At 41.7% G+C, this 14372-nt stretch overlaps 1 protein-coding gene across 3 annotated transcripts in view; it reads right to left on the bottom strand.

Annotated features, from left to right (window-relative positions):
- PCYT1B (phosphate cytidylyltransferase 1, choline, beta) overlaps positions 1 to 14372 on the bottom strand; it is a 126596-nt gene that overhangs the window by 80790 nt on the left and 31434 nt on the right. For 2 of the 3 annotated variants that reach the window (XM_011935126.1, XM_011935127.1), the window contains exon 1: positions 12902 to 13252. The exons of the other annotated variant lie outside the window; for it this stretch is intronic. In XM_011935126.1, coding sequence (XP_011790516.1) covers positions 12902 to 13018 — 117 coding nt within the window. In that variant the 5' untranslated portion in view covers positions 13019 to 13252. Of the gene's footprint in view, positions 1 to 12901; positions 13253 to 14372 lie in introns of those variants that run through there. 3 annotated transcript variants of the gene reach the window in all.

Raw genomic sequence — 14372 nt, forward strand, 5'->3', positions numbered from 1 at the left:
AACTCCTGACCTCAAGTGATCTGCCTGCCTCACCTCCCAAAGTGTTGGGATTACAGGCATGAGCCACTGCGCCTGGTCCCTTGATCTTTCATTGAACTTGCCCCATGCTCAGACTTAGTTATCAAATCCTAGGGCATTTACCTCCTTAGTGTTTCCCATATCTATCTAGTTCTCTCCTTTCCCACTGTCCTTCTATAACTTCAAACTTATTAACTCTCATCTAGATTACTGCAATAGTCTCTTAACTGAAATAGAATAAGAAAGGATAGCATAGAAAGTATAAGAGTGCAAAACATGAAGTAAGGAAAAGTGATGTTCGGTTTTAGTTATGACTACATATATGTATATGTGAACTGTGCAATGTGAAAACTATTTATCACTGTAGGTCCTCAGAACTGATCCTAACAGGGCTGGGTAAGTGTCTAAGCTCCCTGTAAAGCCACATGTAGCCACTGAGCGCTTGAAATTAGCTAGTCCAAATTGAGATGTGTTGCAAATACAATATACACATTGGATTTCAGACTTAGTATGAAGAAAATAATATAAGATCTCACTAATAATTTTTATATTGCATGCTGACATGATAATATTTTGGATACAAAATTAATTTCACCTTTTTTTAACTTTTAAAACTGTGGCCACTTGAAAATTTTCAATTACACATGTGGCTCATGCTGTATTTCTACTGGGCAGAGCTGTTTTAGTGTTCTAGGCCAGTATGTGCCACCCACAATGGGGGCTTAAGATCCACTCAAAAATAGATTGATCCTTTCCATGTCCCAAAATACGTTTTGGGGTCAGCAAGTGAAACCTTTTATTCAAATGCAGGGACTTGTCTTAACTTTGGGATTGGGTTAACAGAGTCCTCCCTGCCGGGAAGTACTTCTGCTCAATGGATAAAATACAGCTCCTAAGAAAGTCTAATATGTTAAAGTCAAACTTACAAAAAAGCTCTCTTAAGGGATTTCAGCATCCTAGCATGCTTCCACAAACCAAACTACTACCTTCTATTAAATGGAAATGCCCCTTTAGGGGCAAGGGCTTTGGATTCACTTCTTTTATTTCTGTCCACAGCACCTGGTGCATTGCTGTGTCTGGAAGTGGTTAACCACCTGGCTGACTGTGGATCCCATGGGTAAGGGGGATGGTAGGGGTTGGTAAGGATTGGTAGGAGACTCAGTTTTCTCTCAGTTATCTTCCAAAGCTCTGCATTGCTAAATACTTTAAATCTTCCTCACTGCCTGATTGAGGAGATATACATGCACTCTTTTGATTTCTATATGCTAAATCACCAAAATAAAACACAGAAACTACCTATCATATTTGATTTAGATTTATTTCTTCCATAAGGGTTTAGCATTAGGCAAATAGGGTTTGGAGGGGTAGTGAGAGAACAAACCTAAAATAATCAAAGAAACTAATTGATTGATTCCATGCTAAATACACCTGACTAGTATCAATTTGCAAGACATGGACGTTGCATTTGGATAGAGACCAGCAGGAAGATATCTAATAATAACCTTAGGCAGAATTCCAGTTGACCACAGTAAATGCCCAAGGAAGCTCATGTTTGTTTATTTTCACCAATATTGCACATTAAGAGTGTTTCACTTTAAAATGTATGCTGTTCTGGGTGGCTAAATAGATGGCAATATTAGCAAAGGAAGCCATTGATGTCTCTGGAAATCTGATCATCTTTCTGAACACTAGCAGATGAGCATGCTACCTCCAAACTGACATAATGAACCTTCTGCAAGACAGCAGTCTCTTGGCACTGCTCTGCTTTGAAGTAAAACCCGAAATGAACTCCTCCTGCTAACGTGGCATATCGAACCAGCCCTTTTTTATTTCCTAGGCCTTCTCAGTTGATCCATAGTATATCCATCTTCATGGAAGTGACTATTGCAGGCTAGAATTACAATTCCTTCTGACAACAGAATGCACCTCTAGAAGAACTTGACCAAGGTCATTAACCAAATCCTCAAGCAGACAACTTTCAGGGTGGCTGGGCCTTGTTAGAAAGGGCTTCTGGGACACCTGCTGAGCCCAGAGGATCTTTCTAGGCATAATCTGAGGGCTAGGAAGATATGAGGACACAGTCCTTGCTCAGAGGAGTCCTTGTATCTCAGGAATTAGGTTTCCAAGAAGGGCTATTACATCATATCACCCAAGGTCACTCAGTTTCTCATCTTGACAGTCAAGCTTATGAGTCACCTTGCATCGTGTTTAATCAGGAAAATAGTAAAGAACAGAAAACAAGTCAAGAATCAAGAGTAAACATTGTAATAATGTAAAGAGTTCTCAAACGCATCTCAAAACAGAGCCCCATGGTAAAATGGTAAGGGTAGTAAGATTACATTCCTAAAATACAGGCTCTATCATAAAACCTAGGTAATGTTTTTGTTATTTCTTTTCTAATTTCTTTATCAGAGTTATTGCATTCTATTTAATCGTCTCCTTTCTTATATGTTCCTCTAATGAAGAATAAGGCAGGTAGAGAAACTACAAGTATTCCTGTCAGAAAAACTTCCCCCTGAAATATAATTCAATCATATCCGCAATATTATTATCAATTTGTTACTTACAGGGATCTAAAATATAGACTGCTTTAAAGTCCTGTTTATTCACTCACGTATGCCAGCTCCCCACTTCATTTCAGCAACTGGGAGAAGGAGCCTGACCTCTGAAGCAGAATCCAAGTGTGGAGCTTCAATCCTAAACAGGCCCCCTGCAAACATTTCATACACTTTCCGTAGTTAGTTAAGCAACTCAGTAGCCACACTCTGATGATGGCTGTGGTGTCAGTGACCCACATGCAATTTGGAGCTATATGCCTGGGTGCTGGGAGAAATGCAGAATTTATACAATTTGAAATATGAAGACACTAGCAAAGCTACAAGATCAACAGAAACTACTAAAAACCAGAAAGAAATGTTAATTTCATGTTTTCACTTGCTGCTCACTCTCTTCATCAACAAACTTTTTTATTAAGTAGTTAGCATGTGCCTTCATTATTAAAGTAAGATCATTAGCAAAGTAAAGTTAGGCTATGAAGTATAAATCTAAATTTAGAATATAACCCTACAGTGATCAAAGTTAGCTTATAAGAGAAGGGACTTTAAAATTTTTAGTAGTGTTTTATAAATTGGTTGCAAGCCCCTATTTAAACAGTCAAATTTCAGTAGCCCATAATGATGAACAATATGGAAAATTTTGTATCATAAGTAAATCAAAGCACGTGCTTCAACAGTTCAACTTCTGTACATCCCTATCATACCTATGCATGTGTATGATACACACACACACACACACACACACACACACATATATGTATGTATTTGGATCTTTGGGAAATTACTTGATTCTTTATTTCCTTACTTATAACATGAGGAATAGTAATGCTCATTTCATGGTTCTACAGCCTGATTAAATGAGATAATACATATAGAACATTCAACACAGTGCCCAATACAGTGTGCACTGTGAATGGTTGTTCAATTCCGCGACTTGCCCATGGAGAAAAAGGAGTGAGACCACTAGCCTCAAATCCCATATAGAACAATTACCTTATAACTAAACAATTTGGAGGTACAATAGAATTTATTATTATGTGACTGTGCCTACAGTCAATATTAGGCACACTAGAGATGAAACACAGAAGCCTGCATGTACCAGGAATGGGCTTTCAACATCATTTGGTTGGCAATAGGCTGTACACATCATTCATGGTGTTTCTATTAACCTATTATCGTTGTTGTTATTTTTCTTAAATGACAGTTTAAATAACCCTCAGCATCCTTTTACACTGATGTCAGGTTCAGCATGCATGAATTACCAAGTAGAAAACAAAAACACCAAGTCAAAGACTTTGGCGGGAGGCAGGAGATTATATGAAAATGAATTCTGCTCAAAAGGCTAGCCCCGTGTGGCCCTGCACATTATTACACAGGCGCACACTACCAGGGCTCACTGCTTTATTTTCTAATCACTGTGTTTTCAAGTCTGACTTCAAGATCATTGAGTGCTAAACTGTCTCTTTATCCCCAAGCAAGGTCAGCTTCCCAGCCTCCCATACAACCAGGTTCATGCTGGGATAAAGAGGAAGGTAGGAATGTTAAAACAATAATGCTATGGTCTGAGGCCAGTAACGGGTAATCAGATCCTAGCAAGGTAGAGGCTGTTACCTGTGAGATTATTGGAAGAAAATAGGCCTAGCTTGCAATGACTTAGTTTGTTTCTACCTTCCTTGCTTTTTTCCTTTTCATTCTTCCCCCCAGTGATCTGATGGAGTAACTCTTTTCCTGCATTCATTTCCCTTAGGGTCACTAAAATGTTTTGTGTGGGGCACCAACTAAAGATGCAAGAGCTTTGGTACTACGGCCTAACCCATTGCTGGACTTGAACCCTAAGTAGCAAGCTTAGATGGATAGCATTGGTTAAGAAAGCCCCCTATATCAAGCCTGTAATCCCAGCAGTTTGGGAGGCCGAGACGGGTGGATCACGAGGTCAGGAGATGGAGACCATCCTGGCTAACACGGTGAAACCCTGTCTCTACTAAAAAAATACAAAAAAACTAGCTGGGCAAGGTGGCGGGTGCCTGTAGTCCCAGCTACTCAGGAGGCTGAGGCAGGAGAATGGTGTAAACCTGGGAGGCGGAGCTTGCAGTGAGCCAAGATCTGGCCACTGCACTCCAGCCTGGGCGACAGAGCGAGACTCTGTCTTAAAAAAAAAAAAAAAAAAAAAAAAAAAAAAAAGGCCCCTATAGTTCAAGCCCATACTGCCATGCCTCAAAGAAGGTCCAATGTTTCAAACTTCTGTAGCATGAAATAGATAAATTAGGAGGCTACTCTTCACATTAAGAAGAGATTCAACACAGGTTTCTCTAAACCATGAATAGAACATTCCATATATTATTTGGAATACATTCAACCTTTCTGAGGAAGCATCTGAAGAATAAAACAGAAGACAGCTGAAGTGGTTTGTACAACATCAATGTAAAATTTCAAAGTGCTTGTGAACATTTGTTATTCATATTTAGCCAGTGTGTCTTACCATAAGATCATGCAACCTGTTTTTACCCCAAATGGATAAAACCAACAGGGGGTAAGGAATGGGGTAGCCCAGACTTTTGATAGGAGCATGAGCTCAAACAGAACATACTGCAGTAGACCAAGTCCCAAGGCAATGAAAGCTAGAATCACAGTCTAAGGATCTATCCAATCCATTGTAGGGGACAGAATGGAATCCAGAGAGGAAAGTGATTTGCTTAAGTGCACACAACAATTCAGTGGCAAAACTGACACTGGAACAAGACTATGGGCTCCAGCAAGTCGAGACCAAGCTTCAGCATATTTGTCTTGCCAGTCCCCTGTCCTTTCACTGTGGGCTAGTTTAGCTCTCTCTGGCCAGATCTAGATTTGGCTTGATGGGCATTGGTGTGGAGCCCCAGAGGCCACAAGGAAGCAGATCCATTTGCCCTCATCAGGAACCATCCCAGCCTTTCCACTTCTCCCTACTCACAGCCTGGAGGCCTCAGGAGAGGACATATCCTGCGGCTGGACTCAACTACCCAGGATATCCCAGAATTATACTTCTGCACTAGCCAGAAATAAACCACCATGATTTTGCTTCCACCTTCACAGATGAAAAACAAAGGCTATCAGATGGACAGACCTTCAACTTTCAGTACCCTTCCTCTTATAACTTATTCTTACCCAAACCATCCTTGCCAGCTTCCTCACCACCACAGTGGGAGAGGTGTCTTTTTTTCTCCCTGAAGCCAATCCTTCCACTTGTGCACTGGAGTCCAACCTGTCCAGCCTAAGAGACATTCCCTTCATCAGTTGTCCCCATCACCATCACCCTTTCCCTCTCCCACTGGCTCTTTCCCATTTATATTTAGGCACAAGTTGCTATCATCTTAAAAGAATGAGCCAACCAAAAGATTTGACATCTTGGGTGGATGAAAGGAATGAAAAATACAAGGAAAAAAAGATGAAGGGAGGGAAGATGAAAGTTACAAAAGAAGGAAGGGGAAAACCTAGTCTCTAGTGACCCTAAGCCCTGATTTGTCCACCTCTGGGTACTATACATTCTATCTGCTTCCTCGCTCAGTCAAGCTTCCTCTTCCCTACCACCTAGAGGCTCCTCAATCTAATGCCATCCAGCCTCCGCTCCCACCACTTCACTGAAACATCATCATTGACCTCTTCTTTCTAAATCCAAAGGAAATTTTTCCTTCTTATCTCATTTGATCTCTCTACTGCATTTGGTTCTATTGGACATTCCCTCCATGAAACTTACACTGCCCTTGGTCCCTTGATCTCCCAACTATTTGAGAAATACTCCTCTGTCTTCTTTTCATGATCCTTCTTCTATTGGCCCTTTAAGTAGTCTTTCTCAGGGTTCCAACCTGGGAAGATTCTGGGATGACGTAGATTAGCTTAACCAGATTTCATGCAGAGACAGATGAATAGAAGGAAGATTCTAATAGCTTTAATTACAGCTCCTCTATTTTCTCCCTCTAAGAGCCTGATAGGATGGCTCAGGGTCAGTTACTTTCTAGAATTAGCCCTGTAGTGGGATTATCCTGAGGTACTCTTCCTAGGTAACCATTTCCATTCACTTCCTTCTCAGTCCAGAAACTAACTCAATTTCACTCTCATTCATTTCACTGCCTCAATTTCACTTCCATCTCCTCCATGCTATTTCCCAGATCTATATCTCCAGCTCAGAACTCTCTCCTGAATTCCCCAACCAAACATGAACTAGACATCTCCAAGTGGAAGTCCCCATGGCACCTCAGACATAATTCTCACAAACTCTACTTCCCTGGCGCACCCATCTCAGTGATGACACTCACTAGCTGGAGCCAGAAAACCAACTGTGCCTTCCTTGATCTTTTTTTTTTTTTTTTTTTTTGAGATGGAGTCTCGCTCTGTCACCCAGGCTGGAGTGCAGTGGCACGATCTCAGCTCACTGCAACCTCCGCCTCCCGGGTTCAAGCGATTCTCCTGCCTCAGCCTCCCGAGTAGCTGGGATTACAGGAGCACACTACCACGCCCAGCTAATTTTTGTATTTTTAGTAGAGATGGGTTTTTGCCATGTTGGCCAAGCTGGTCTCGAACTCCTGACCTCAAGTGATCTGCCTGCCTCACCTCCCAAAGTGTTGGGATTACAGGCATGAGCCACTGCGCCTGGTCCCTTGATCTTTCATTGAACTTGCCCCATGCTCAGACTTAGTTATCAAATCCTAGGGCATTTACCTCCTTAGTGTTTCCCATATCTATCTAGTTCTCTCCTTTCCCACTGTCCTTCTATAACTTCAAACTTATTAACTCTCATCTAGATTACTGCAATAGTCTCTTAACTGAAATAGAATAAGAAAGGATAGCATAGAAAGTATAAGAGTGCAAAACATGAAGTAAGGAAAAGTGATGTTCGGTTTTAGTTATGACTACATATATGTATATGTGAACTGTGCAATGTGAAAACTATTTATCACTGTAGGTCCTCAGAACTGATCCTAACAGGGCTGGGTAAGTGTCTAAGCTCCCTGTAAAGCCACATGTAGCCACTGAGCGCTTGAAATTAGCTAGTCCAAATTGAGATGTGTTGCAAATACAATATACACATTGGATTTCAGACTTAGTATGAAGAAAATAATATAAGATCTCACTAATAATTTTTATATTGCATGCTGACATGATAATATTTTGGATACAAAATTAATTTCACCTTTTTTTAACTTTTAAAACTGTGGCCACTTGAAAATTTTCAATTACACATGTGGCTCATGCTGTATTTCTACTGGGCAGAGCTGTTTTAGTGTTCTAGGCCAGTATGTGCCACCCACAATGGGGGCTTAAGATCCACTCAAAAATAGATTGATCCTTTCCATGTCCCAAAATACGTTTTGGGGTCAGCAAGTGAAACCTTTTATTCAAATGCAGGGACTTGTCTTAACTTTGGGATTGGGTTAACAGAGTCCTCCCTGCCGGGAAGTACTTCTGCTCAATGGATAAAATACAGCTCCTAAGAAAGTCTAATATGTTAAAGTCAAACTTACAAAAAAGCTCTCTTAAGGGATTTCAGCATCCTAGCATGCTTCCACAAACCAAACTACTACCTTCTATTAAATGGAAATGCCCCTTTAGGGGCAAGGGCTTTGGATTCACTTCTTTTATTTCTGTCCACAGCACCTGGTGCATTGCTGTGTCTGGAAGTGGTTAACCACCTGGCTGACTGTGGATCCCATGGGTAAGGGGGATGGTAGGGGTTGGTAAGGATTGGTAGGAGACTCAGTTTTCTCTCAGTTATCTTCCAAAGCTCTGCATTGCTAAATACTTTAAATCTTCCTCACTGCCTGATTGAGGAGATATACATGCACTCTTTTGATTTCTATATGCTAAATCACCAAAATAAAACACAGAAACTACCTATCATATTTGATTTAGATTTATTTCTTCCATAAGGGTTTAGCATTAGGCAAATAGGGTTTGGAGGGGTAGTGAGAGAACAAACCTAAAATAATCAAAGAAACTAATTGATTGATTCCATGCTAAATACACCTGACTAGTATCAATTTGCAAGACATGGACGTTGCATTTGGATAGAGACCAGCAGGAAGATATCTAATAATAACCTTAGGCAGAATTCCAGTTGACCACAGTAAATGCCCAAGGAAGCTCATGTTTGTTTATTTTCACCAATATTGCACATTAAGAGTGTTTCACTTTAAAATGTATGCTGTTCTGGGTGGCTAAATAGATGGCAATATTAGCAAAGGAAGCCATTGATGTCTCTGGAAATCTGATCATCTTTCTGAACACTAGCAGATGAGCATGCTACCTCCAAACTGACATAATGAACCTTCTGCAAGACAGCAGTCTCTTGGCACTGCTCTGCTTTGAAGTAAAACCCGAAATGAACTCCTCCTGCTAACGTGGCATATCGAACCAGCCCTTTTTTATTTCCTAGGCCTTCTCAGTTGATCCATAGTATATCCATCTTCATGGAAGTGACTATTGCAGGCTAGAATTACAATTCCTTCTGACAACAGAATGCACCTCTAGAAGAACTTGACCAAGGTCATTAACCAAATCCTCAAGCAGACAACTTTCAGGGTGGCTGGGCCTTGTTAGAAAGGGCTTCTGGGACACCTGCTGAGCCCAGAGGATCTTTCTAGGCATAATCTGAGGGCTAGGAAGATATGAGGACACAGTCCTTGCTCAGAGGAGTCCTTGTATCTCAGGAATTAGGTTTCCAAGAAGGGCTATTACATCATATCACCCAAGGTCACTCAGTTTCTCATCTTGACAGTCAAGCTTATGAGTCACCTTGCATCGTGTTTAATCAGGAAAATAGTAAAGAACAGAAAACAAGTCAAGAATCAAGAGTAAACATTGTAATAATGTAAAGAGTTCTCAAACGCATCTCAAAACAGAGCCCCATGGTAAAATGGTAAGGGTAGTAAGATTACATTCCTAAAATACAGGCTCTATCATAAAACCTAGGTAATGTTTTTGTTATTTCTTTTCTAATTTCTTTATCAGAGTTATTGCATTCTATTTAATCGTCTCCTTTCTTATATGTTCCTCTAATGAAGAATAAGGCAGGTAGAGAAACTACAAGTATTCCTGTCAGAAAAACTTCCCCCTGAAATATAATTCAATCATATCCGCAATATTATTATCAATTTGTTACTTACAGGGATCTAAAATATAGACTGCTTTAAAGTCCTGTTTATTCACTCACGTATGCCAGCTCCCCACTTCATTTCAGCAACTGGGAGAAGGAGCCTGACCTCTGAAGCAGAATCCAAGTGTGGAGCTTCAATCCTAAACAGGCCCCCTGCAAACATTTCATACACTTTCCGTAGTTAGTTAAGCAACTCAGTAGCCACACTCTGATGATGGCTGTGGTGTCAGTGACCCACATGCAATTTGGAGCTATATGCCTGGGTGCTGGGAGAAATGCAGAATTTATACAATTTGAAATATGAAGACACTAGCAAAGCTACAAGATCAACAGAAACTACTAAAAACCAGAAAGAAATGTTAATTTCATGTTTTCACTTGCTGCTCACTCTCTTCATCAACAAACTTTTTTATTAAGTAGTTAGCATGTGCCTTCATTATTAAAGTAAGATCATTAGCAAAGTAAAGTTAGGCTATGAAGTATAAATCTAAATTTAGAATATAACCCTACAGTGATCAAAGTTAGCTTATAAGAGAAGGGACTTTAAAATTTTTAGTAGTGTTTTATAAATTGGTTGCAAGCCCCTATTTAAACAGTCAAATTTCAGTAGCCCATAATGATGAACAATATGGAAAATTTTGTATCATAAGTAAATCAAAGCACGTGCTTCAACAGTTCAACTTCTGTACATCCCTATCATACCTATGCATGTGTATGATACACACACACACACACACACACACACACACACAAACCAGAACTGCCAAAAAGATGCGAAGGGAATGTATCTCATTTACGAGTATGTTATAGAAGAAAGATCTTCCACTTTTCAGGTGTAGAGCTCTGGGTTCAAATCCTAGCTCTCCCCCCTCTTCAAAGCAGTGTGACCCTTGGGCAAGTCACTTACTCTCTCTGAACCTCAGTTTCCTTATTTCTACAATGGGTGGGAGGTGAGGCTGTAGAGCACATTGCCAGCTTAGCGTGGTTCTTGTGAGTTACCACCTGGAATAAGCTGTCACAAGTGAAAGTGGAAAGTAACTTGGCCAGGCACAGTGGCTCACACCTGTAATCCTAATACTTTGGGAGGCCAAGGTGGGTACACCTGAGGGCAGGAGTTCGAGACCAGCCTGGCCAACATGGCAAAACCCCTTCTATACCAAAAATACAAAAAAAAATTAGCCAGGCATGGTGCTGCCCACCTGTAATCCCAGCTACTCAGGAGGCTGAGGCAGGAGAATCGCTTGAACCTGGGAGGTGGAGGTTGTGGTGAGCCAAGATCGGGCCACTGTACTCTAGCCTGGAGGACAGAGTGAGACTCCATCTTAAAAAAAAAAAGTAACTTGAACTTTCTTCTTTCCCTTAATTTTCTCTGCCCATCTCCCTCAGGCATTAGCAACCAAGAAGCAGCATAGCTAAGAGGTAAAAATGGAAGGAAAACTAGTAGACGAAAGAGACTGAAATGATGCACAAACTGGAGCTGGATGCTGCCTTTCTCTCCTCTGCCCTTTACCTCTGTCAGGAAGGTATGTGATGCAAATTTGAAGATTGCGGTTACTTTAAAAAATACATTTTTGGGTGAGCATGGGCACACGCACACACACACACACACACACATATATATATAGTGCTGTGTGGCACAAGCCTGTAATCCCAGGTACTTGGGAGGCTGAGGCAGGAGGATCACTTGAGTCCAGGAGTTCAAGTTTGAGGCCAGCCTGGACAACAGAGCGAGTCTCTCTCTATATATATTTATGTATATATATATGTATATGTGCATATGATGATCTTGTAATATGCTTTCAGTGGTCATTTTTCTTTATGCTAAACCCATAAGTTGTTTAGTGACTCAAAGGAATCCCTTAGTAACAAACTTATTGGGATGGTTTGTGTCTCATGAGAACATAGACACCACATTGTGTATGTCATTCAGTAAGTGGCTAAAGTGTTAGGGCACAGTTACTATTAAACTGTCCTAAGAGAAAATATTTTTAAAAATAGAAGCATAGGGGAAAAAAAGTCCACAGGGCTCTAATATAACTTCCTCTGTATTTGTGCTTTTTAGGAAGTTGTTCTAAGCTCCTTTGAACGCTTATTAACTCGTATTAAGAAATAACAGTTTTATGGTGGGTTGGCCTTCTCAACTGTGAGCCCTAATTTTGCAGGTTCAGAGAAAATACTACATCACAAAATCCTTTTTTAAAAAACTCTTCCCAGGGTCAAACTCCACAGCCAATCAAAATATTCCACCTTTTAACTTGAGGGAAGTCGCTAAAGGAAAGGATAGCTTTAGTGTGTCTTTTGGATTGGGGGGCTCAAAGAGAGGTCTCCCCAAGTTCCACAAGACTTCGGACCACAGAAAACCCACCACCCATGCGTGTTTTTGATTCCTTGAGGACACATGCTGCAGTGGTTGGGAACGAAGTTTCACATCTACCTAAAAGATCATGACCAGTGGTAGAGAAACGACCAAATTTGGGAGAGCAGTTACGGTGCAGTTATGGAGGCGGAAGGACGCTCTCAGTACCCCGTTTCCACACTTTCATTCTTAAAGGCATGCAGCCCCTTTCTAAATAAATGTAGTGTCCCCAGGTTTCCACTACCTGAAGAGAAACCCTCACAGCACACTCTGGAAATGTTTTACAATTCATTTTAAATGCGTATTATTTCTAAGTAAATCATTGAGGGACTCCTATGTATTTATTTATTTATTTTGAACATTTTCAAACGGATGGGGAAGTTTTGCTTCCATGTCGTTTCCATTTTTTCCCCCCAAATTGGCATTAGGCACCAAAATCAGTTGAGGAACGAATCATTCCTTAGCTAGAATTTAAAACTTAACAAGGGACTCGTCCCGAGCTTGGTGAAGAGAATACCATTTTAAAATTGCACTGTAGGATTTTTTTACCTTCAGACAAGAACACACCTAAAAGGAAAAAGGCCCTCCCCTCCTCCCGAAGCACAAAAACACAGCATATCCCAAGCAGCCCGTTTCCTACCCAGCCAATACAATAACGCTTTGTAAACTGAGAGCAGCGCCCGGTATAGAAGCTAAGTATAAACAGCTGAGAAGGATTAGGCGGTAGCGCTCTTCTCATTTACATGAAAATCCTCTAGGCATCGTTTTCCTCGCTGGCTGCGGGCGCATAAGGAACTCTTTTATGCCATAGCCACGCATACATTTCCATCCTTTGTCTTTACTTACCAGTCGAGGCTGTGGGCATGTGTGCTCTATTTCCTCCATGGTTTCTGAGGGAGGCTCATTGGAAAGGGATTTTGGGATACCTGTTTCTGACTCAGCATCAGTGGTAACTACTGGCATGGCCAGTGAATGCTCCCTCTAGCTCTACACCCTCAGAGAGTCTCCTCCCAGGCAGAGAATGTTTTCTTTGTCACGTATTTTTCTCCCCGCCACCCTCCACCCATCCCCCGCTTCTTCTCCCCTTTTTTCTGTCTTCCCTGGGGGAAGTAAAGAGGTTACCCCCCCCCAGCCCCTTTCTCTCTCTCTCTGTCAGAAGGCAAAAGGCAAGGCCTCAGTTTATCACTATAACAACCAGACGACACTGAAGCGGCTGGTGCGGGATACAGTAGCTCATTTGCATAGAGCGCGCTGGTTGGCTACTGTCATCATAGTACCACTCCGCCGGGGAGCGGCCGGGCCCCATTGGCTGGCCCGCCGTACCCACGGGCCCGAACTTACTGCTTTTGTTTCTTCTGTTTAATTCAGTTGCAAAGGTCTCCGTCCTCCCTGGGCACGGGACCCGGGCTGCGCCACCCAGATAACGTAAAACCGCTTCCTGAGGGGCCTAGGGCGCCTTGAGAAACAACATAGCAGACCTCCACTAATAAAGGACCGTGTCCCTGGGATGAGCTGGTGCATGATGTGCCATAGTCAGGATATTTGCCAAATAGGAGTCACCCTGAAGACAAAGCCACTTTTGGGCCCAAATTCATTGTGCTAATTGCCAGTGAGGGGCCCCTCCGGGCATTCACTATGGGCACCTGAGTGTTCACTCCCTGGACTTCATGCAACGCGAACCCTGGCAGATCCCCTTGTGGCCTGGTGTAGCCCTGGAGCCCTCCCCTGGGGCTGCCCTAAGGGGAACTTTGAAGGAGGTAGGTTGTCTTTCCCTAACAGTCTGCCTCCTACTCCTGGCTGCCCTTCCCAGTTGCTTCCACTGTCAGCCACTCTTCCCCGTCCCCAGCTATTCAAAGTTTCCTCAAGAAGTCTTGCTGTTGTGTGCCTTTCAATACACTGTTCCATGCACTGCTCTGTTATCTCTTGGCTCCTACTTTACTTGTCGTGGATCCCATTTCCTAAGTATCCTGCCCTCAGCCAAATGCTCATGGCAATCAGAGATGGAACGTTAACGATCACGTGCTTTAATGTCTACATTATCTAGGGACATTCACATTTTAAGAGGAGCATTCTGAAGACACACACCCAAAGAACTTACCAAGATATTCATTGTGAATTGTCACTTTCAATATTAATAAAAAATCATGATGATCGCCGGCATTTATTAAGCACAAGCACTGTGCTAAGTACTTTACCTACTTCTTGTTTAATCTTTGTAAGAACCCAAAGAGGTAGATCCTATTGTTTTCCTCATTTTACAGGTATTCACATTCACAAAATTCTAAAATAATGCAGCTGGCATTTGAAGGATTTTTTT

This window comes from Colobus angolensis, unplaced genomic scaffold, assembly GCF_000951035.1.
Source record: "Colobus angolensis palliatus isolate OR3802 unplaced genomic scaffold, Cang.pa_1.0 Scaffold140, whole genome shotgun sequence".
NCBI classification, from domain to species: domain Eukaryota; kingdom Metazoa; phylum Chordata; class Mammalia; order Primates; family Cercopithecidae; genus Colobus; species Colobus angolensis.